Source organism: Phaseolus vulgaris, chromosome 3 (genome assembly GCF_051622355.1).
Source record: "Phaseolus vulgaris cultivar YP4 chromosome 3, ASM5162235v1, whole genome shotgun sequence".
In the NCBI taxonomy this organism is placed as follows: Eukaryota; Viridiplantae; Streptophyta; class Magnoliopsida; order Fabales; family Fabaceae; genus Phaseolus; species Phaseolus vulgaris.
In genome coordinates, this window is record NC_143500.1 from 12,323,943 (window position 1) to 12,346,250 (window position 22,308).

The following is a 22,308-nucleotide window of genomic DNA, read 5'->3' on the forward strand; positions in this document are numbered from 1 at the left end:
TATAAAATTTTATTTTTACTAGTTTAGCCTTGCTTTTCTTGTTGTGTTTTCACTGCAATGACGGTCCTATATACACGAGAAGATGATCATACAGGTGCAGGAGAGTCTGTAAGGCTTTAGAGTTTGTTTTGAGCTATGAATTGTAAGTATTTGTATTTCTATAAGTATTAATCATGCATTAAGAATGTTTTGGAAAAGTCTAAGCTTGTATAGAAACCTATAGAACTTGTATTATAATAGTTTGAAGTATTTTCGGGGTGTTACATTTAATGGTATCAGAGTGGTTCATCCTTAGGATAACCTGATGGTAGAGGGTTTATTGTGTTTCTCCTGCATGTATATTTTCTTTTAAGTCCAACTTCAAGACTTAGCTAAAAGTTTCTAATAGGATGCTTAACAAGGTTGTTTTTTTAAGTCTTGTTTGTGGTTGAATCAAAGTAATTCTTATGAACAAAGATGAAAGTATTAAGACTGAAAAGAATCCTGATAAAGTGGTGAGGGTGCACATTCATGACTAAATCAAGATGATTTTCTATCTTAATTCTAAAAGTAGAGTATACTTTTTTATATATGTTTTGGGATGGTTATTTCTATATTATGTGAAATTGGTATTGCACGTAGGTTTATTTTAAGGAAATAAATTTAATCATGGTAAGTGTTTTGTTGTAAGATTTAAAATGGTCTTTTCATCTAATAATTCTACACCAACATTTGTTTTAGTGTAGTTTTTTTAAATATACACAATAGGTGGTTGCTATTATCAGTGAACTCAAATTCTATGTGAGTTTAAGACTTCTATCTTTGGAGGACCTAGATATAATCTTTGGGGATGAATTGACCTTATGTCAATCACTTTCTTTTTAATTATGATGAATATAAATATTATAGGAATGATAATAGCACTATGGAATGAGTAGTTGCAAAACGACTATGGAACGGGTCACGAATTAGGGTCACTTGTTTCATAATTTGACTTCAAATAGAGATAAATAATATAGGTTAGATAAGTAGTACTTCGGTAGAGTGAAGTTTTATACAAGTTTTTCCGAGTAAGTGTCAAGGTTGTCTTCAAAGATAAAAGTGGATTTTTCTTTGGTCTGATGCTTGAGTAGGGTTGGCATTAATGACACCTTATTAAATGACTTCATTTATGTAGTAAAGTTAAAAAATTAAATTGGAGAAAATAGATTGTTGGGCGAGTATGCTACCATGAGGAATATCAATATTGTTGGTAAAGAAAAAGGATAAAGAATATACATTGTGTGTGGATTTTTGAAAGATAAACGAGATTGTTGAGGAATAATGGTATGATGGATCAAGTTGTATGAAACATCAATGTTTTCCAAGTAGACATGAGATTTAGGTATCCAAACTTTAAGTAAAGAGTGAAGATGTCTATAAGACAACCAATAGATCCAAATATGATCGGGAAGAGTGAGTAACAATGTCCAACAAGGCTAGCATGGAAAGAAAAATTTATATGGATTTAATTTATTGTTACAGGAGGTTGATAGTTGCATTCTATATTTAAGAATCTTAAGTACTTGTGTTGATCATAATAGACTAGACACAAGACAAAAGAGATTGGTGAAATTCAATTTGAAGAATATTCTAAAATTATTAAATTATGATAAAAGTAAAGATTTCTTTATGGGAGGTGAATGGTATCTTGAAATTTAGAAACAAAATATGTGTGTCAGAGGATGATAAATTAAATTAGATGGGTTATCTAAAATTCATGAAAGCAAACTAATTTTACATCTAAGTATGACACAAGGGTATCAAGATTTAAGGAAGTTCATTTGGTGTGACCAATGCTCCAACTATCTTCATTATATGAAATCCAGGTATGAAGGGTCAAAAGAGGATGAAAGGGAAATAAAAATAGAAAAGTCTTTTTCTAGAGCTGAACCAGATATTGATAAAATTTTCCCTTCAATTACAAAACCTTGTGAGGATGTGCTTGAAGAAAAATTTGTGTCTGGAGCTGAACCAGATATAGATATAAATTGTTCCTCCACAGAAAATACAGATGAATGTTTGATTGAAAAGGAAGAAGAAGAGGAAACCAACAAAGAAGAATAGTCTTTTATGACACCTCTGCAAGCATAGCTGAGAAAGAATCCTTAAAGAGGGATTGCAATACTTTGAACTATTCTTTTCAATTATATAATGCTCATTCTTCTTTAAAAAAATCTCAAAAACAACACTTTATTACGTTGTTGCCTAGCTTGGGCAATAAACAACACAAAGTGAACAAAAATATTTTTTTGAAAAAGGTCATATGTTTTTCTTTAAAATTTTTTATAAAAACAAACAACCTTATTTTTGTTCTATTTTCTTTTCTTTTAATTTTCTTTTAATAAAGAGAATTATATCATATTTGTTTGATGTCTATTGTAGATTGACATTTGATCTAGGAGGAAAATTCTATTGGCCTCATATGAGAGTAGATGTTCAAAGGCATTGTTCTAAATGTGGTGCTGACAATATTGAAGAATTGGATCTGAGGACATATCCTTTTCAAGAGGGAATGTCTAATGGAGGACCATCCGGAAGGACACATATTGGGCTTTTAACTAGGGGCATGGCTAGAAGAAGGAGTTTAGAAAACTCTATGTTTATGGAGAATTAATTTTTAACTTTTCTTCCAAATTTCCTAGTCTTATAAATTTGTACAAAATAGTATAGGCTTTATTTTGGGCTTGTATTCTGGCCATTATCTTGGGCCATGTTTTGGGAAAATTTTCATGGGCCATGTATTAGGCCAATTAGAGTAGGGTGTAAATAGAAAAAAGAAAGAGTCTAGCTAGAGTTACAATTGGGTCTCCTTGGACTCAATGCAACTCTAGACCATCTAGGGTGCACAAATAAATTACTAGAGTGCAAATATAAAACATGGAGTATTTTCTATGAGTGGAGAGTTTTTAGGGTTAAAACTTGCATCTTGGCTGCCCACAACACTATAAATACAAGTGCTAGCCCTCTTGTAAATCAGATTTGAATTGATAATGAAATGTTGCCCAAGTTGCTAACTCATTTGTCTTTAAATTATCACTCTCAAGTTTGCACTTCTATTAGTGTTTTGCTTGAATCTTCTTAAAAGTTGGTCACACCTCTGTTGGAGATGGATGAAGCTCATCTCTACCTTGCATTGGTGTGTTTGATGTAGTTTTTAGCTAGTTTGCTTTGAAGGTTGCAATGTGTCTTAGATGATCCTGTACTTTAGGTTTGTGTGTATTCAAGGTTGCCTTTTGCTGCATGACCCATCCTAGATGCCAAATCAAGGTAGTAAGATCAAGCACATAATGAGGTTAAATGATTTTGGAAAAGCTTTTTAAAGTTTTCTTAAAAGGTTTGATTTAGTACAAAAATAAATCTGTTTTATTGAGAAACAATAGGTTTATTTCTACTCTGTTAAAAGGCATTTCGAAATTTTGTTAGGGCACCAAAGGTAAAGCTCAGTCTGTTATTTCAGTTAAGCTGAGCTGGCAGTTTTGTTAACATTCAACCTGTTGCTTTTAGAATCAATCTGTTGTTTTTTAAACTGCTATGAAACTGTTTTTTGAAAAGTGGTTAGAAACTGTTCTCTATAAAATAAAATGCCCTTCTCACGTGAAGGGATGCTGAGCAATCACAGTTTTAACAGAGATAAAACATTTCTTGTGTGAGGAAGAGAATTGGAAAGGTTTTGCAAAGGTTTCTTCAATAGAAAGAGATGTGTGCTTGTTCTTGAAGAACCTTGTGCTGGATGAAGGTGTTGGTACTGTCTTGGAGCAAATAGAACAGTTGGTTTATGTTCTTGCAACACAATTTCAGGTGTAATCTTTCCCTTATTCATTCTTGTAATAGGTATAAGTGTTAGTCACTCTTGATAGGGTTTCTTGGAGTGCAAAGTGTGCTGGAATAGTGTTTTTCAGCAGTGTTTGTTGAAGTTCTTGAAGGGTTCAAGAGCTGTTGTGTATGCTGTAATTGATTGTATCTGTTTTAGTGGATTCCACCTTGGAGTAAGGTGAACTGGACGCAGCTCTTGATGAGTGAACCAGTATAAAAACTCTCTTGTGTTTCTCTTCTCATCCCTGCACTTGTTTATGGTTTTGCTTAATTCTGTCAAGAACGGAATCTGTTCATTTCAAATCAAATCTGTTAATTCTGGGCTTAATAAAAACCGTTCTTCTTAATCTAAAAAAGTTTTCTAATCATAAACAAAGCTTTTGAATACAAGTTTGTAATTGAATTAAGAACCAACAGGTTTCTTCATAAAATTCATGTAAAAGACTCATTGTCTTTAAAGCTTTGTGTTGAATAAGTTTGATTGTTCTTTTGGTATAGTGTGTGTTCTTCAAAACTGTTAAAAGTGAACCAATCTGATTTAGCTATCTTTCTCTATTTGATCTTAATCCCAATCTGGTGCAGTTCTGTTTGTGTTAGACTGTTTTGTAAGAATCAATCTGTTCATTCTAAAATCAATCTGTTCTTTTACCCCTGATATACTGAAAATAGTTTGTGTTTGCGAAAATTTTATATGTTCAATTCACCCCTCCCCTCTTGAACTTAGACATTAATAGACCTAACAACCTCTTCTAAACCTCTACTCTCCTCTTCATTTCATCTTCTCCACACTTCAATTCAGCCATTGTTTTCACTTTGAAGTCCATTCTTCCGCAACATACAAAACTACAACAAAGAAGAAGCCAAAATAAGCTAGAATTGCATCAAAAGGTGTACACACCAAATTCTATTTGATCCTACAGATTCTCTACAAACATTACATGTAACTAGAACCATTCCACCTAAACTCCTAAAACTCAATGAACATAAGTTTGCTTCACTACTCACATATAAAAATCAAGTGAACAAACTAACTATATTATTTGCAGGAGTTCTAAATTCGAGGTTGAATTATTTCCAACTTGGGGGACATGATACAACCCAACTCGATAAGCAGATGATTAAGGACACCACAAACATTTCACAATTAGGTCAGTCATCTCAGCATCCAAGATAAGGCTCTATCAAACATCAGAAGAACCTCAGGAGAAGAAGAACTAGACATAAACCAGAGCATTAGATGTTCTGTCTTCTGGTATTCTTTCTTCAGGGGTTCAAATAGAAGAATAAGCTAGAGTAGGGTGCACTTAGTGTAAATTGGGCTTGTGCCAAAGTCCACCTTAACTTAACATCTAGAAACACACCCATTTGCCACCCATGTGCTCACCTTTGACCTATATTCTAAAGGACTCCCTCATGTGCTCACATTTGACCTAGTTTCTAGAAGCTTGTAGTCATTTACACCCCTACCCTTCCTTTCTTCCTCTCTAAGGCACTCATCTCTATAAATAGGGTGTCTCCCTTCTTGTAAATGACACATTGAATTTTGAAAGTAAAGAAACTTTGTCAGAGTGTTTAGTGAGTTGAGTCTCCTAATATCCTTAGGTCTTATATTGAGTGCTCTACACTTCAAGTGGCGACTCTACACCACTCATCTTGGAGTAGTCCATTCTCCAAGTGGCGTGACCACATCCCATTTCCATAAGGTTCTTCATCTCTTCACCTTTTTGTTTTCTTTCCTTTTCCTTATGCCATTCTTTCCATGCTTATATTCATTTATGTTCGGCTTTCTTCATCATATTTTGCTTCTTTTCATGTCCTTTATTTTTGCACCTTCATCATCATAATCACCATATATTGTGTTTTTCTCTTTGCCCTCTAGAAGTGAACATTTACTCTTACTTAACCACTTGATTAAGTTTGTGTCCAATGGGAATCTTCTTTGGGTTTCTCACCATATTCTTCCTAAAACAAAAACTCATAAACAAAGTGGCACCATAAAATGTGCAATCCTAAAATCAACTCACATCAAAGTTGCTTTTGTTGGAGGAGGTTTTGAGAAAGAGAAAGTGCTTCGAAATTGGAAAAAAATTGGACTATAGGATGCGATGGAGGGACAGAGTTCTTCGATGCAACGAAATCGATTTTTCGAGGCAGTGGAGAGAGAGTCGAAGGCCGTGGAGAGAATCGGAGCGGTGGAGACGAAATTGATTTGCTGAGGCAGTAGAGAGAGAGTCGAAGGCTATGGAGAGAATCGAAGGCAGTGGAGTCGATTTTTCGAGGTGATGGAGAGAGATTCAAAGGTCGTGGAGTGAATCAAAGGCGGTGGAAAGGGAGTTGAAGGCGGTGGAGAGAGTCGAAGGTGGTTGAGAGAGAGTCGGAGGTGGTGGAGAGAAAGTGCTTCGTTGCATTTTGCGAAGGTGCATAGAAAGAGTGCTTCATAGTTTTCAGATGCAGAGCGAAATGGATATTTGATATTTTGATTGAAAATTTGGATTTTCTATTTTTTAAAATCTGTATAAATAAAATGGATATCTGATTTGAAAAAATTATAAAATTTGGATCAAAGTAAAACTAGATTTAAATAAACAGATTTATAATGGATCGTAGCAGTGCAAAAACTGGATTAGATTAGTATAAGTGGATTTTTTGCCCACCCTTAATTCTCACATACATCAATGGTGGTGATAACAATAGTCCATTGATCATTGTAGGTGATGACATGGAAGTCATCGAAGAGTATACAGATCTCCTTATCCAACATGTTTTCAATTAGAACAATAAATATCTTTTACATTTTACATTAACCACAATATCATTTTATATTAAAATAAAATCTCACATATCTTAAAACACTAAGACAAGTAAGCAAGATAACGAAGTAGGATAATAACCACATCACCAATACAAATTAAATGAAAATGACTTAACAGAAAATTATAAATTTTTTTAATATTAAAAAAAACATAAATATTTAATAGAGAATTAATTGAAATACTCAAAATGATAAGAAACTTGAAACTTAATTAGGTCTTAATTATATTATATTATTTTTAAAATTTGAATTTATAATTACTGATAAGTTTTATTATTAATACCGAATCCTTTTCAAATGAAAATGGTTTAATAAAGATAAGGTGGTAGATTTTTTGAAGAGTCTTGTGCGTTACGTTTGAATTAGTTGTGGTTATGAAATGTGTTGTTCGATTAGATAGAAGTGGAGGGTAGGAGGAGACAATAGAATTACTTGTCATACGTGGTCAACTTGTCCTTGCTTAGTTGACTAGAGTTAAGTTCGTACCTTCCCATTCATTTCTTCACACCTTTTCTATCTTTTATTCTTTTATTTGACTTTTTGCACAAACCAATTCTATCCTCAATTCTTTCCCTTGAGTTGCAAGCCACTCAATTTCTGCTAGACCATTTTGTCCTCCATACAAATTGTACATAAACATAGCTTCTCATAAATACATTTTTATTATTATTTTAAGCATAGGTTCTTATAAATACATTTTTATTATTATTTTATGCATAGGTTCTTAAAAAATATGTAAAATCTTGATGAAGTGAGAGACATACTTAGATGAAGATGAGAGTATCTCATAATGGTGCACCCACTTCCCTTGAACCTTCAAGAGTAGGGTATGAACATAGGAGGAAAAAAAGAGGAAAGTGGGAGGGAAATTGGGTGTAGGTGAAAAGAGGAAGGGGACATGTGAGGAGAGAAGATAACATTAGAAAGATTTGTCATTTGCTATAATTCATTTTTTTTATTAAATAGTTAATTAAATTAAATTAAATTAAAAATCAAATATAATTTGATTATTACACTTTTGTGGTAATAAAGTTGTTTGTTAAACATTTTACAATAAAAAACTATTAAATAGATAAACATTTTGTAAATTATTTTTGTGTGATTGTTATTATATTAAATAATTTTAACTTTTTCTTATATTTTATAAACAAATGATATTATCACTTAGAAATTATAATAGAAATTTGTTATTTTTTTTTGTAAGGAATGAATTAAAATAAAAAGGAGCATGGGTTATAAATTTGTTATCTTATTTAATAAATATAAATATAGTGCAAGTAAAATATAATCAAATTAGAAAAAAAAATTAATGTATGTTTTGTAGTTGTTAATTAACTCTAATCATACTATATTTAAACGCTGCAGACTATTTTTGTTTGGTTTGGTTCAATTCTTAATTTTTAATTTGAAATTCAAACTAAACCATTCGTTTAAAAAAATTAAAAATTAAAAGGAAAGTCCATTTTATTCATTATTTTTTTAATAAAACACATCATAAAAATGGGTAAAGTGTTCAAGTGGAAATAAGAAAAAATTAAAATCATGAAAAATAAAAAAAAAATTGCTTATTTATATTAATAAATAATATTAATGTAAAACAATAAATAATCCTTAAAAAAATTATTAAATAAAAATTAATTTTAAAGATAAAAAATTAATTAATTATTGTGTTATTTATATCATTTTATAGACTAAAAAAATTAATATATATAATAGTTTTTATTATTAATAAAATTTATAAACTAATTTTTAAATTAATATTTAAAATGTTGTTAATTGTTAACTTAAAATCTTAATAGTTAATTAGATTACATTTTAAAAATTAATTTAAAATTTTTAATATTAATAAAATTTATTTTATTTATTAATAATTATTTTAATTTTTAAAATATTATCTAATTTAGTTAATACAGTAATTAATTATTTTTAGTAATTAATTATTTTTTTCAGTATTAGATGATTTTTTTAGTAAATAAACTTGAGTTAAATATAGTGGAAAAAAATCATAAAAAAATATGATTTTGAGGATATAACGTAATCATTATGGTCATCATGGTTTGGTATATTGTTCTTTTATAATATATTTTATGTAATGGTAAATAATTGATAAATTAAATTTTGAGAGATGAGTCTAGGTGATATATGAAATTTTAGATTAATGTTTGACGTGAATTTTATAAAAAAATTAAAAAAAAAAGAGAAGTACCAAGTTTTTTTAAAGAATTTGGTAAGCACATGTGCGGGTTAAATGGAGGAAATTCTGATTTGACATGCAAACGTTTAAATCCCATTGGCAGTGAAGTATGAAAAGGATCAGAAAATGAGGGTAATACAGTAAATGCAGAGTGTGAAGGGCCCGTCATGTGAGGGCACTGTGACCCCACGCGCTTCCCGTGTCTTCCTTAACACGACTTGGCTTCAATCAATATCGCAATGTCTTACGTCATTCATATGCACTTTCTTCCTCTCTTTCCGTTCCCTCGTTTTTCTTGTCAAACACAATTTCATTCCTTTTTCTTCTACCATTTTTTCCTTCAAAATGTAGAACAAACCCACATAAGTAAAGGGAAAAAGTCACCTTTTTGTTTATATTTCTTTTAAGCAAACACAAGTGTAGTTTGTGACTTGAGTTTCTGGCAGGGGAAAATGGGTAACTGCATAGGTTCTTCGGCTAAAGTAGAAGCAGCTCACAGTTCCAGAACCCCTTCTGGTACTTTTTCTGTCAGCAATTCTTCATTCGCCGTGCAACGTTTTGCAAGATTTTAAAGTGTGATTGCTGTTGCAATTTCATTGGCATCCTAACATTATAAGAAATTGTGAAAAACTACTGCAGATGCAGCTGCAATTGTGGTACCGATGAGGGGGGGGATAATCTTACGGATCCTACTGACATCGTCATTTCCAACCACTTTTTAAAAACTTGTTTTTCTTTTTAATGTTGTGAAGGGGTGTATGTGATTTGCCTTTGTCATTTGTTAAAGTTGATTTTTTACACTATGGCTTTCAAAGCTGTGGGTTTGATGATGTTGTAGATTGTGAATTCTTTGCGGGTTTTCAAGCTTTTTTTGTCTACTTTCTGTTTTTGGGTGCTGCAAGCTGGGTTTGTTTGGGTTGGTATTTGCTTGGATTCAATCCATGGGATTACTTGAACTAGGATTGGAAAATGGATGCTTACTGTTATTAAATATTACTTTCTGGTGGTGTGGAAGGTGTGAACATTATCTTACATGAGTGCAATCGGTTGAATTTTAATGTTATTGGCAAACGTGCTTGTGTTTGTTTGTGAAATGGCAGCATACATGAACTAACTGTTTCCACTTCTGCTTGCATCAGGAATTTCAAAGACTAGTCCTTCATCTGTTCCTTCGAACTTATCTATTCAGTCATACTGTGAAGCAAGTGATGTCTCAAATCTTCCCACTCCAAGGTCCGAGGGTGAAATTTTGTCTTCCCCTAATCTTAAGGCCTTTGCCTTTAATGAGCTAAGGAATGCCACCAGAAACTTTCGTCCCGACAGTCTTCTTGGGGAAGGAGGCTTTGGTTATGTTTACAAGGGGTGGATTGATGAACACACATTTACAGCTTCAAAACCTGGATCAGGAATGGTAGTTGCTGTTAAGAAACTCAAGCCTGAAGGGTTACAAGGTCATAAAGAGTGGTTGGTAGGTGTTTTATTTCCATTTCCAAGCTTTACCTTAAGCATTTTTTTTGTCAGCAAAACCTTTCTTAAGCATACTTTACAATTAAACCCCTCCTCTTCCACTAAGAAAGTTTATCTTACTTTGAATATTATTCATGGTCTAATTCGTGAAGTTTTAATCGTTTTCTAGACTGAAGTGGACTACCTTGGGCAACTTCACCATCAGAATTTGGTTAAATTGATTGGATACTGCGTGGAGGGAGAGAACCGGTTGTTGGTCTATGAGTTTATGTCCAAAGGGAGCTTAGAGAATCATCTATTTAGAAGTAAGTTATCATAACCATTACACTGTTTTCTTGGAATTTTAATTTATTAAGCTATTACCTAGTGGTTATGCAATCAAAGAAACTCACAGAAAGATAAAGATATCAGCAAAGATAGCTGGTTCCTTAATCTAAGAATGATCCTCTCTGCGATTTGATAACTAATGAACTTAGAAAAATTAATCCATTACATATTTAAGTATGATTTGATAACCAATGAATTTAGAAATAATTAATTAATCCATTAGAGTAGTTTGCATTGCGATTGATGGGGCTCATTATATTTGACAGGAGGACCACAGCCTCTATCTTGGTCAGTGAGAATGAAAGTGGCTATTGGTGCTGCCAGAGGGCTCTCTTTTCTTCATAATGCCCAGTCTCAAGTCATATACCGTGATTTTAAAGCATCTAATATCCTACTTGACGCGGTAAGATTGATGAGGATAAAAGTGATGCAATAATTTCTTCATTACTGTTATATCATGAAAAATAATTTCTGATCATTATTGAATTACAGGATTTCAATCCTAAGCTCTCTGATTTTGGCTTAGCAAAGGCTGGCCCTACGGGTGATAGAACTCATGTCTCTACTCAAGTTATGGGAACTCAAGGATATGCAGCACCTGAATATGTTGCAACAGGTATTCCTTAGTCCTTAGCTTTGTGTAAACTGTCGGTACCTTGCATTGCTTCTAGCAATTGTTTAATGGCCTATAATCATTCCTGTCCATTTGAACTTGCTTATTCAAGTCAATTGTATTAGAATCTGCATGTTGAACTGATCTACAGTTCTGTTTCTTCTGCATAGTATTATGTAAACTATAACTATCTGAAATTGCATGTTACTCGTGTACTTGGGGTCAGTTGGGTTAATTATTATTCTCCTTCTGAATTCTAATCCACATGTCAAAGCATGGAAATTTTCAGATCCACTTTTTGCTCTAATGCACTGCTCCTTAGGATAGAACTCGGAAACTAAGTCCTTTCACGTGTATTTTTTCTATGCAAATCATCATACTAAAGCCCAATCTTTTAACAGGTCGGCTGACAGCTAAAAGTGATGTATACAGCTTTGGTGTTGTGTTGCTTGAGCTATTGTCTGGTAGACGTGCCGTTGACAGAACAAAAGCTGGTGTGGAGCAGAATCTAGTAGAGTGGACAAAACCATATTTGGGTGACAAAAGAAAACTATTTCGGATTATGGATACCAAGTTGGGAGGCCAATACCCACAAAAAGGAGCCTACATGGCTGCCACTCTTGCACTACAATGCCTAAATCGTGAAGCCAAGGCAAGGCCTCCAATGACAGAGGTTTTAGAAACTCTTGAACAGATTGCAGCCTCAAAAACTGCTGGGAGAAACTCCCAAACAGAACAAAAGAGAGTCCATGCTCCTGTAAGAAAGTCTAAAGTGAAAATGGGTGCCCTTTGAACCATATTCCTACTTCATTCATTGCCATCCCAGCCATTATCTGCTTGTGTGCAACAATTTTGAACATCTGTATATACATTCCTTATTTTATCAAGTTGGTTTTGACAGGATATATGGTGCCATACCTTCCTTATTTTTATCAGGTTGCTTTTGACAGGGTATATTGTGCCATGTACTTCAATGAAATTTCAATTAAATATTAGCGCATGATTTCCACATGCTATAGTAGTCCGCAAAGCAGTATTCTGCATGTTCATTTATTGTTTGATTATGTCTATTGAGATATTTGTTTGTAAAACTGTCTTTGACACATTGCTAGCCAAGAGTTACATGCCGCATCAGTTGTTTTTGCATGGATTGAGGATTATAGGCAATCAATCATTAGTAATCCTGTGTGAAGCTTGTAAGAACATGTTACTCAAAAAAATTAAAGAAATAAACACAAGATATAAGGTTAGAAGAATGCAATCATTTGTTCTCATCCTTAATTTCTTTTCTATTATTATTGTCGAAGTTAAGGGGCTAAACGATCAATATTAAAGTCATCAGACGCTACAACGAATTCACTGATTGTGCAGTCCCAACTTTTGCTCTAGTTTCTAAAAGATAGGCACCAGTTGGGCCATTGTTTGTTTCTTCTTGTGTTGGTACCACAACAGAGGCAGCTGAGTATTATTTTAGCTAGTTTGCAGACTTTTTTCATTTTAACATTCCATTTCTCCAATCGATTTAGAGCGGAAGAAATTAAATCTCTTATAATCATATTCTTAATTTTTTTCTCGTCTTAGTTCGTTTGTGTTAATTTACAATAAAAGCATATGATCGAGGTACTCATTATTTCTTTACTAAACTATGTCTTTTTCCATATCCTAATTTTTACTTACCCAATATCAAACAAAGACACACGTGGCGGGGGAGGTGAGTTTGGTGTAGGGTGTAGGGATCGAGATTGGCAACTGCGATTGATGAAGAAGAGCTGACATTCTTATAAAGCTTAATGTTTTTAGAATGATGTAATATGATGAGATTCACATAAAGTAATACATCATTCTACCATTTTTTTGCATCAGAGAGGACTTCATCTTACACTTATTAATATAAAGAGAAAAATGTAAGAGATTTTCATGGATTGCTACCCAACTACATCACTAACACCTCATTCAATTCAAAATTTTAAGATATTCATTGAATTTGTACATCTCTAACCAATTTTCACACTTGCATTCTAAAGAATAGTTTAGACGAAACTAGACTGTACAAAAAGAAGATAAAGTGAAGTCAAATACACATATATGTTGAAACAAAGTCAGTTGACATAAAGAAACTGGAATAATAATAAAGATTACATTGTGCTATGAGATGAGAGTATTAAGGCAATACAAATCTTTTAAGAGATCACATTTTGATGAAAAGAACGAAAGAGATACAAACTGAAAGAGCAGTAAACTGAGATTAGATGATGTAATGAAATTATATTGTTACTGAGAGGGTCTCGGTTTCCCTCGTACATGTTCCTAATATGCACCATGTTATAAATAGACACATCAATAAAGTAAAATGACGCATTAAACTATATTTATGGCATTCAACATACCTCAAACTGAAAATCGAGTACTAACTTAGACATCGAAATATACTCTACCTACCGAAGACCGCACAACAATCTCAACAGGAAACAGTAATCAGTGACCGTTCAAAGAATTTAACAAAGGACTGAAATTTTTTTCTAACTTTTTTGTAAGTATAGTAATAAAAGGAAAGAGAAAGGAAAATTAAAAGAATAACAAGGATAAGAAAAAGTGTAAGAAAAGAGGGTAAACAAAAGTATTTATCTGTTTTCAAATGAGAAAATTGATGGAAGTTTTACACAATTGTGTTGAAGCATCAAGCGCCACCGGGAGCTCCCCCAAACACTTCAGTGAGGAGTAGTGAAAGTGGACCTAAACAAAGTCCTCAATGAAGCGTTAAGGGGAACTCTTGGGGACACATGAGAGGATAAGCCTTTTAAATTCTTCTTCAATGCTTCTATGGCTTCTTGGTTGGGTTGGCAACATTTGTTAACCTGTTATATTTATAGTGTGATGTTATCATGTTGTAAAACCAAGCCAATATCAACTCTGCCTGAAACTGAACCTGGACTTACCTACAGTCTACATAAAACAAAACTGTTATCAACACAGAATCTATGCAGAGCAGTATCACAGTTAGCCTTTTTTCTCTATGTCTGTTTGACACATATACAAAACCGACACACAAATAGAGTGGTCACAAGGGTGAAATATACCATGTAATATACTCTCACACATTCATAAAATTAAATATGCTTTTATCTTTTATAATATGCATATCTTTCGAAGTTATTCTTTTTAAAGTTATTTTAGAACAGTCTCCAACATTTATATTTTTACTGTTAATCTCCACCGCTACTTAATTAATCTTAATTGTTGAGATGACTAAAAAGTTAGGCATTAGTTAAAAATTGTGTAAAGTGAGTGTCTAACACTACAAGTTGAAGAAAGTGTTAACTTTTGCTGAAAGTTGTACTGTCGATGCTCAAGAGTCAAGATACTAGCAATATTTGCATAAAGTGATTAAGGTGAATTTTGGTGAAGAGAGGAAGACACGTCTAAGAGGAAATGGGCTAGCTTTAATTGATGGATTTGATTCCAGCATGAAACAACTGGGGTATGGTTCACTTGGAAAAGTTTGAAGGAGATGGGTCAGTAAAGCTCACCACTAGGCATTTTCAATGTCACTCATCAAGTTCTTTCCCCCAATTCTGACCAGATTCAAGCTGGTAAACTTGTATGTTTTTATGGCCTTTTCAAGGTTTTTCAATGCTCCAATTTTTTCATGCATAAAATTGTATTGTGTTGCTCATTCCATTCCATCACACTTGAAGCAGAATATGAAATGACAACAAATATATATCACTGAAATAGGTCAGTTATTACCACAGACCCCTATTGAAAGGGATTCAATAAATACACCCATCCTATTGAAATGTTTTGGTTACATCCCATATAACTTGAATAAGATATAGTTACGTATATCAAGATAAGACACTTCTCTTAAATGACATCCGTGGACACATGTATCGGATACCGACACTCGTAGGACATGTATCGGTGAAGTATTTAATTTAAAAATATTTATTCGATTTCTGACAATTCTAACACGGGTCTAACACAATTTTAAAAAAGAGAAATACATTAATTTTCTAAAAACTCAAACTTATTGCATAAATTTTTATTATAATTATAAAAACAAGAAACAAATTCTTTTGAACCAACAACGAAAAACATCCTTAGTGCAAATAATCTTTATTATCAATTTATATAATTTATAATTATATAATATATAGATTTATGTTCTCATATTCTACATTTTAGAAATTATACGTATATCTACGTTCGTGTTTGTGTCGCATCAATATCCGTATTTGTACTAAATAGGTTTCTTTTCTTTAAGTTTATACATAATCCATTCATTATGATATCTCACCAAATTACAATTGTTACACAAAATTCAAAACAAATGTCTTATGACAAAACTAGTTCTAGGACGATTATGAAGAAACCAAAGAACATAGAAACAAAGGAAACCCTAGAATGAAGGGGGTTTCGAAACTCAGATTGAAGAATAAGATATTACGGAAATAATGTATTTTTCTGTCTAACAATTAGCTAATCTTAGGTTTTTATAAATTACTATAATGATTGCTTTCTAATAATAGAAACGGATGTAGAAAACAGATACAGATAATATTAAATTAAAAATTATAAAATATGAAATATGAAACGCAGGGCACTTTTATATTTTATATTTTATAGTATAATATACTATATTTATTTAAGGTTATTTTATATTTATATTTTATTTTAATATGATTATTAGAAAATATATTATGTTTAATATTTTATTTTTTCTTGAGTAAATATTTAATATTATCTCAAAATATTAATCTTTAATAAAATTTTAATTTACTATTTAAAATACATTTAAATTATAAAAATTAATTTAATATTTATAATTTTTTAAAAATAAAAATAAAAATATAATATTTAAATTATAAAAAATATAAATATTATATAATTATATAATAAATCGTATTTAAATTTAATTTGAAAGCATATCTTATTGTCATAGTCATCTTTTTTTTCTGTCAGTCTATTCCTTGAAGACATAGATCCAGTTAACTTTTATACCTTTCATGAGACAGTACACCAACACAAGATCTTTTTTAGTCAGAACAACATAATTACTCCCCTTAATGTAAGCATCCATGTTGTGATGAAGGCTAGAACCCTTTCTTCCAGTTTTGAGTGCACCCACATGAAGACCTTTGACTCGAGCATTTGGATTTCTGAGACAGCTCACATAATACTACATTTTGTTGAAATCTTCAATAACACCAGTATTTCCCTTTTTCACTTTGGCTCCTGAATATTTCAATCTAGTCACCATATATACAATGTGATCTCCATGTCAACACCTTTGACATGAGAGGAGATGTTTTCTCCTTTGGTGTAGAAGACTTTGTGACAAGGTTAGGGATGATACCTCCTTTCATCTCAAGAAATCATTGCAATTTTTGTTGCTTCAGTGCTTTCCTCACTTTCTTTTAAGTTTTGTCCTTTCAACCAGTTGAATGATAAGAGCTTGGGAGTGTTAATTATTTTCTTGGTCATCTCATGGAGAAAAACTTTAATTTGTTCATTATCACCCAAGAACCAAGTCTCTAGATGATCAGCCCTTGTAGTGCCCTTTGAAGCTCTTGTCTTCTTTCGCTTTGGTTGAGAAGAAGTCATTTATGCAAAGTTTTTCAAGTATAGCAGAAAATGATATTTGTGTCGAGTTGTGTTTGATTTAATGGAAGAGTCACGATATGTTGACACCTTCTGCACATGACACACATTTGACGCTGCAGACGTGACAGAGTGAGATTGCGTGCGAATGATCAGTGCGAGCTTCAAAATAGGATAAAAAGGAATATATTACATTGGTTCTTAGAAACAACCGATGTAATATTTTTTTTTTTACTCAGAATGACCCAAATTACATTGATTAAGTCATATAACCGATGTAATATATGATCCATATTAAAAAAAATTGAATTTTTTTCATAAAGAGTGAGTGGGTCATAAACGTCACATACGTAACTACTTACAGACATACGGGTAACCAGTTTTGCGTGTGCCAGAACCTGTGGTTGGGTAACCAGCTCTGGTAGGGTTATTACATCGGTTAAGCTATCTAACTGATGTAATATATGATTTTTACATCGGTTAAGCCATCTAACCGATGTAATATATGATTTTTACATCGGTTAAGCCATCTAACCGATGTAATATATGGTTTTTATTATAATATAGAGTCGGTGTCACATCCTCACCAAATATTACGTCTGCAGTATCAATTAATGTCACGCAAACGGTGTCAAATCTGTGTTAGTGACAGAGGGGGTTAATAAAACATTTTTCTTAATGGAAACAAACACAATATATTCACAAATCTGAAGCAGTAAAGGGGGTTAGATAAGCAGTTTCATCAGAGTTCAACGTGCAACAGTTTGGAAAACTGTAAATGTCAGTTTTAAATTTTGAAACTGGGTTTTGCGTCAAAATTGAAGGTGGTGTGGGCACTAGTTTCAAGAGAGACAAATGATGGCGGTTGTTTAAGTTTCGTGGTTATGATCATTATACAGAGGATTTCCAATAAATGATAATAGTTGCTTGATTTATGGGTTCTTAATCACAGATTACTAGTTATTTATTGACGCTGGGTAGGGAATCATAGTGAAGTAGACATGGGCATTGTGTGTGGTGGCCGGTGGGTTCGTTTTAGGTAGCCTGAGATGGTTTAAGTTAGTTTTTCTATTGCTTCTGTGCTTTCTCTGTGATGGTTTCTGCTGTGTAAAGGGATGTAACGTAACTAACTGTGTGCACGGGATGTAGACTCAAGTAGTATGAATTTATATGTATATAAAGATAACTTTGCCGTGGGGTGAGTACTAAGAGATGCAAGAAATAATGCAGTAAAAAAATGGTCTACTCTTCTGTGTTTTACTCTGGCCCTAGTCTTCCCTTTCTATTTGTTAGAATCCAATTATAAGTATGACTCAAGTCATTGGATGTATAACATTCAATTGTGGCCTTGTCTTTTCAACTACTACTCTCCAAGTGCTACTAGTTCTATCTTTTTATATGATTTCATGAGGTTTTTATCAATTGGTATGGAATTCACTATGTCTCTCAAAAGGCAAATTAGTGGTGACAGTAATGGGGTTGCCAAGACTACAAAGTGAAGTGGGATACTAGGATCCAATTGCAAGTGAGACACGAGTTTCACATACGCAGTATGAGATTCTAATGTGAAGTATATAAAAACCTTGGACTCTCCACCATCTAGCTTTCTTGATATAGTTATACTGATATTCACTTTTTCCCCTCAAAATTTGGCCAGGAAAATTTGATGTTAAATTTTTCAGCAAACCAAATAAATGTTTAAAACTTTAGATTTAATTTGGTGACAAAAATTTAAGACTGATGTGGTTAGATCTTTAAAGAAGATCAAATTGAAAATACTCACATAATTTTAGTTTTGAAATCTCGAAAGCATTTTGGATGCTTGGACAAGATTTATCAACCAATCTGGTAGTAGCACTTTAAGTCAGTTAACCCGACACTTTGGAAGAGTTTTACCAACACAGTACTTACCCTCCCTGAATTTCTAGATCCACACCTCATTGAAAGGACCAGAAATGCAACATAACGAGAAAAGCTACCATTCATAGCTGAATAGACAGAAGTGAAAATTGAATAACTTATTCCAACCATAGCCGAGCGCCTTTTCTATGCAATGGCCAAACAGCGTATCCCAGTAAACCATTAAACTTTAATAGCTTAAGCAAGGGAATTTGAGACCAATGGATTCAAAATGCAATTTGATGATTGCATGCACATTTAAACCAAATCGAATTGGTAAGAAAAAAAGAAAGATAATTCTACTTACAATAAAATACAGCAAGAACCCCAGAAGTTCACGTTCACAGAATTGCAAATTTAAAAGCAGGTGGAAAAGGAATACTTAGGCTAACTTCAGATCCAGACAATGGATATTATACTAATATCTAAATCCTTCGGATATCACAATAGATCGCACCTCGTAAGCCTTACTGCACTGTTGCAGAGAAAAATTGAAGTCGCCATCCAATATGGACTTTAATCCGATATTACCAGCATGCCTGCATCATGTTCACCTGAAACCTGTAGACAACACATATGGTTTCTCAAATAAACTCTTTGCACAGAGGATGATCATCCAAAATTCACACCTTGGTCCAAAGTAAGAATCGCTGGAAAGACGGGAGCAGAACAATGGCTGAACCAATCAATAATGTACAGTGGATTCAAACAATATTCTCTAATTTCACCCTTCTTGCACTGGCAGTCCACTGCCTTCTCTCCCACGTGTCATTTGCTTGTAAGGAAACTGTAGGAAATAGGAAATGAAATGAAAGAGATAAAAAAAAGACAAATATGCTTACATATTACAGATTAGGCTTACATACAATATTGGGGTAGCCATGTTGATAGCATGTATAGTTAATGAAAGAATCTCTTGCGACATCTAGCAGAACCAAGCTCCTCATACTCAGCCTTCGTCACACACATTGCTTCAAAATCTGGACTCGATGCCAACAGTGACCCTCCACGCCAAACACCTAGTATGGGACTATAGAAGAACCATAAATCCTTTTGTAGAAATATCAAATTAGATGAACAAAGTATTTAGGGAAGAAGTTTACTCTTCTTGAGTTGTTATCTCCACATTATAGTCATCAGGAACTAGAGGTCGAAGCTCCTTCTCTCTGCAGCATGCAGAATCAATTAATTAAACATTTACACCATGAAATACAGGGCAAGTAAGATACATCACCAACGAGCAAAAACATTATCACATAATGGTAGAAAGTGCAGTGGTCCCAGCAAAAAACTTACAATCTCTCAGCGAACTGAGGAAATAAGGTGCTTCCACCCGTTAATATTATGCTGCAAAATAAAAAGCAGACAAGGGATTGAAAAATGAGTGTCACAAATTAAGAAACATGCATATAACCCACACACAGGACATCAAACCAAATGCTCTGAACTGGCTACCTTTCGTAGAGTACAGGATGGAGATGCGGGTGGCACGCATTAACAGCCCGCACAATGCATTCTGCTAGCCCAGCCTGGTTCATTCCTGCAAACCATTTTGCTCAGCATTATGCAGAAAAAGAAAAGCCAACAAATAAAGACAAACAACCAAATTCGACCAACATCCTCATTTACAGTCATTAGAGAAACTCAAAAAAAAAAAAAATTGACCAAAATCAAGTTGTATCAACGGACCCAAATCAGCAGGGCGGAAGATCATCTCTGGAACAAGAAACCGTTCATTTGTGACGTCAAACTCCTAGAGATCAAACGAAGTGAAAACATAAAGTTAAAAACATTGACACACAAAACAATGGCACACTGCAAGAAACACTGACAAATACATTTTTTGACAAATCAACACTTTTTCTGTCCTTTGGCTGCTCGGCAATTTCCGAGTAATTCATACCCCCCTCTGCCTCCACTGGCAGCGAAGAAGGAAGGCCACTCTCCCTCAATGCAAGATACCGCCGTGCCTGGTCTGGGTACTTAACAAACCCCTTTGTGTGTGTGACACCATCCGGAAGCACATAGGTGCACCTGAACAGATTCTCGTTCCCACTCTTCCTATAAAATCACACGTGAAATCTTTTTATCAGGCCAACATATAATAGCATAACAAAAAATGAGCATACCTAAGAGTTAGTGTGTGTTTGGTTTCACATTGAGTCATCTCGAATTGGTACAAACTTTCATAAGTTAACTTCTCTCAAAAACTGATTTTCAACTCATGCATAGGCTTATAGAAACTTATTTCATCTTTCCTTCTTCTTTTCTTCTCCTAATAGTGCTTACAGTGAAACTGACCTTCACTGATGCAGTAACTCTAGCTCATTCCCTCAAGTTTACAAACTCAAACACAGTTTAAAATGAGTAAAAGGTAAGAATTTGAATGTTAAAAGTGAGCAGGTGCATAATTTTGGTGGTAAGACATTGAAGAGGGGGCATTGTGAAAACCTGGCGATGGAGAGGTCGCGGTCGACGTCGAGGGAGACGAAGCAGAGCTTCTCCTTAACGTCGTCGATGATGAAGGTCTCTTCCATGACGTTGACGGAGCGGAAGGAGACGAGTTCCTTGAGGTAGTTGGTGAGGGCCTTGCCGCCCAAGTCAATCCTCCTCACGGCATAATTGAGAGGGAAGTTGTGAAAGACGGGGGAGGCGTGGATGAAGGAGAACCCTGCGTCCACGACGAGGCTGCACTGAGCCCGGGAGAGAAGCCCACTGGGCCGGCGTGTGGCCTCGTGGAGGTGGACTAGGGCGGGGGGATGAGCCACGTAGAGAGCCCGGAAATTGAAGTCTTCGAAGACAAGCTCGTCGACGGAGCGTTGGATGGAAGGGAGCGTGAAGAGGGGTTCCGTGAGAAGGAGCGAGGACTGCGAGGGCGTAATGCGGAGAACGGAGGAGAAGAGGTGCGACCAGATTTCGCGCTGTAGCTCCGGGTTTATCAGGTATCCTCGGTCCATGGGGCGGCGCACGGCGGCGGACGTCAGGTCCTCGTCGCCGGAGGTCAGGTGGAGCCATTTCTTGGAGGCCGGGGGGCGGTAGAGACAGTTAGGGACCACGGAGGCGGGGTCGCGTTCGCCGCCCAGGCCCGCCTTGATTAACCCGCCGCCGTTGTCTAGAACGACGACGTTGGTGGATGCGGACATCAGCAGCGGAGGAAGTATTTATTCTTCTTTTCTTGGGAAGTCGTTCTTTGAGATGGGTTCATTCAGCCCTCACTTCCCTCCTGCGTTTTGAACACTATAGAGGGTGTTTCTTCTGTTTTTTATTTTAATTTTTAATTTTCTTCTTTTATTAAACGCATGACAAGATCACTTTTTTATTTGATTAAATTAAATTTACTTTTCATCTTGTATTTATTTTAAAGTCTTTTATTCTCTTGGCTTTTAAATTTGGACGATTATTGTCTTTTCAAAATAATAAGTATTATGTTTTATTTATTCCATGCGTAGTTTATTAGATCTATTTTCATAAAAAAAAATTATTTTGTTTGAAAAAAATTGTGTTAAAAGTGGCGCCCATAAAACAAATTGCTTATAATTTGCTCGTGTGACTTTCTTCACA

The 22,308-nt window shown here is 34.1% G+C and overlaps 2 protein-coding genes across 3 annotated transcripts; one reads left to right on the forward strand and one right to left on the reverse strand.

Moving 5' to 3' along the window:
* The first annotated feature begins 9,050 nt into the window (after window positions 1–9,050).
* On the forward strand, window positions 9,051–12,258 carry LOC137806603 (putative serine/threonine-protein kinase PBL3). Its single transcript, XM_068606807.2, has 6 exons — window positions 9,051–9,356; window positions 9,980–10,308; window positions 10,477–10,612; window positions 10,901–11,037; window positions 11,127–11,250; window positions 11,649–12,258. Exons 1-6 carry the CDS (start codon window positions 9,293–9,295, stop codon window positions 12,038–12,040), a joined length of 1,182 nt encoding a protein of 393 aa, XP_068462908.1. The 5' UTR covers window positions 9,051–9,292; the 3' UTR covers window positions 12,041–12,258.
* Window positions 12,259–18,971: 6,713 nt separating this feature from the next.
* ARP6 (actin-related protein 6) lies at window positions 18,972–22,004 on the reverse strand. 2 transcript variants are annotated; one of them, XR_011080372.2, is made up of 9 exons: window positions 21,199–21,985; window positions 20,586–20,808; window positions 20,437–20,500; window positions 20,203–20,287; window positions 20,044–20,094; window positions 19,851–19,913; window positions 19,614–19,777; window positions 19,377–19,534; window positions 18,972–19,308 (listed from the first exon to the last, which is right to left on the reverse strand). XR_011080372.2 is itself a non-coding variant. In XM_068606806.2 (8 exons), the coding sequence occupies exons 1-7, from the start codon at window positions 21,888–21,890 to the stop codon at window positions 19,648–19,650; spliced, it is 1,308 nt and encodes a 435-aa protein (XP_068462907.2). In that variant the 5' UTR covers window positions 21,891–22,004; the 3' UTR covers window positions 18,972–19,534; window positions 19,614–19,647. The 2 variants fall into 2 exon arrangements, 1 of the variants encoding a protein (XP_068462907.2); XM_068606806.2 differs by having other exon boundaries at window positions 18,972–19,534; window positions 21,199–22,004.
* Between the last annotated feature and the right edge of the window lie 304 nt (window positions 22,005–22,308).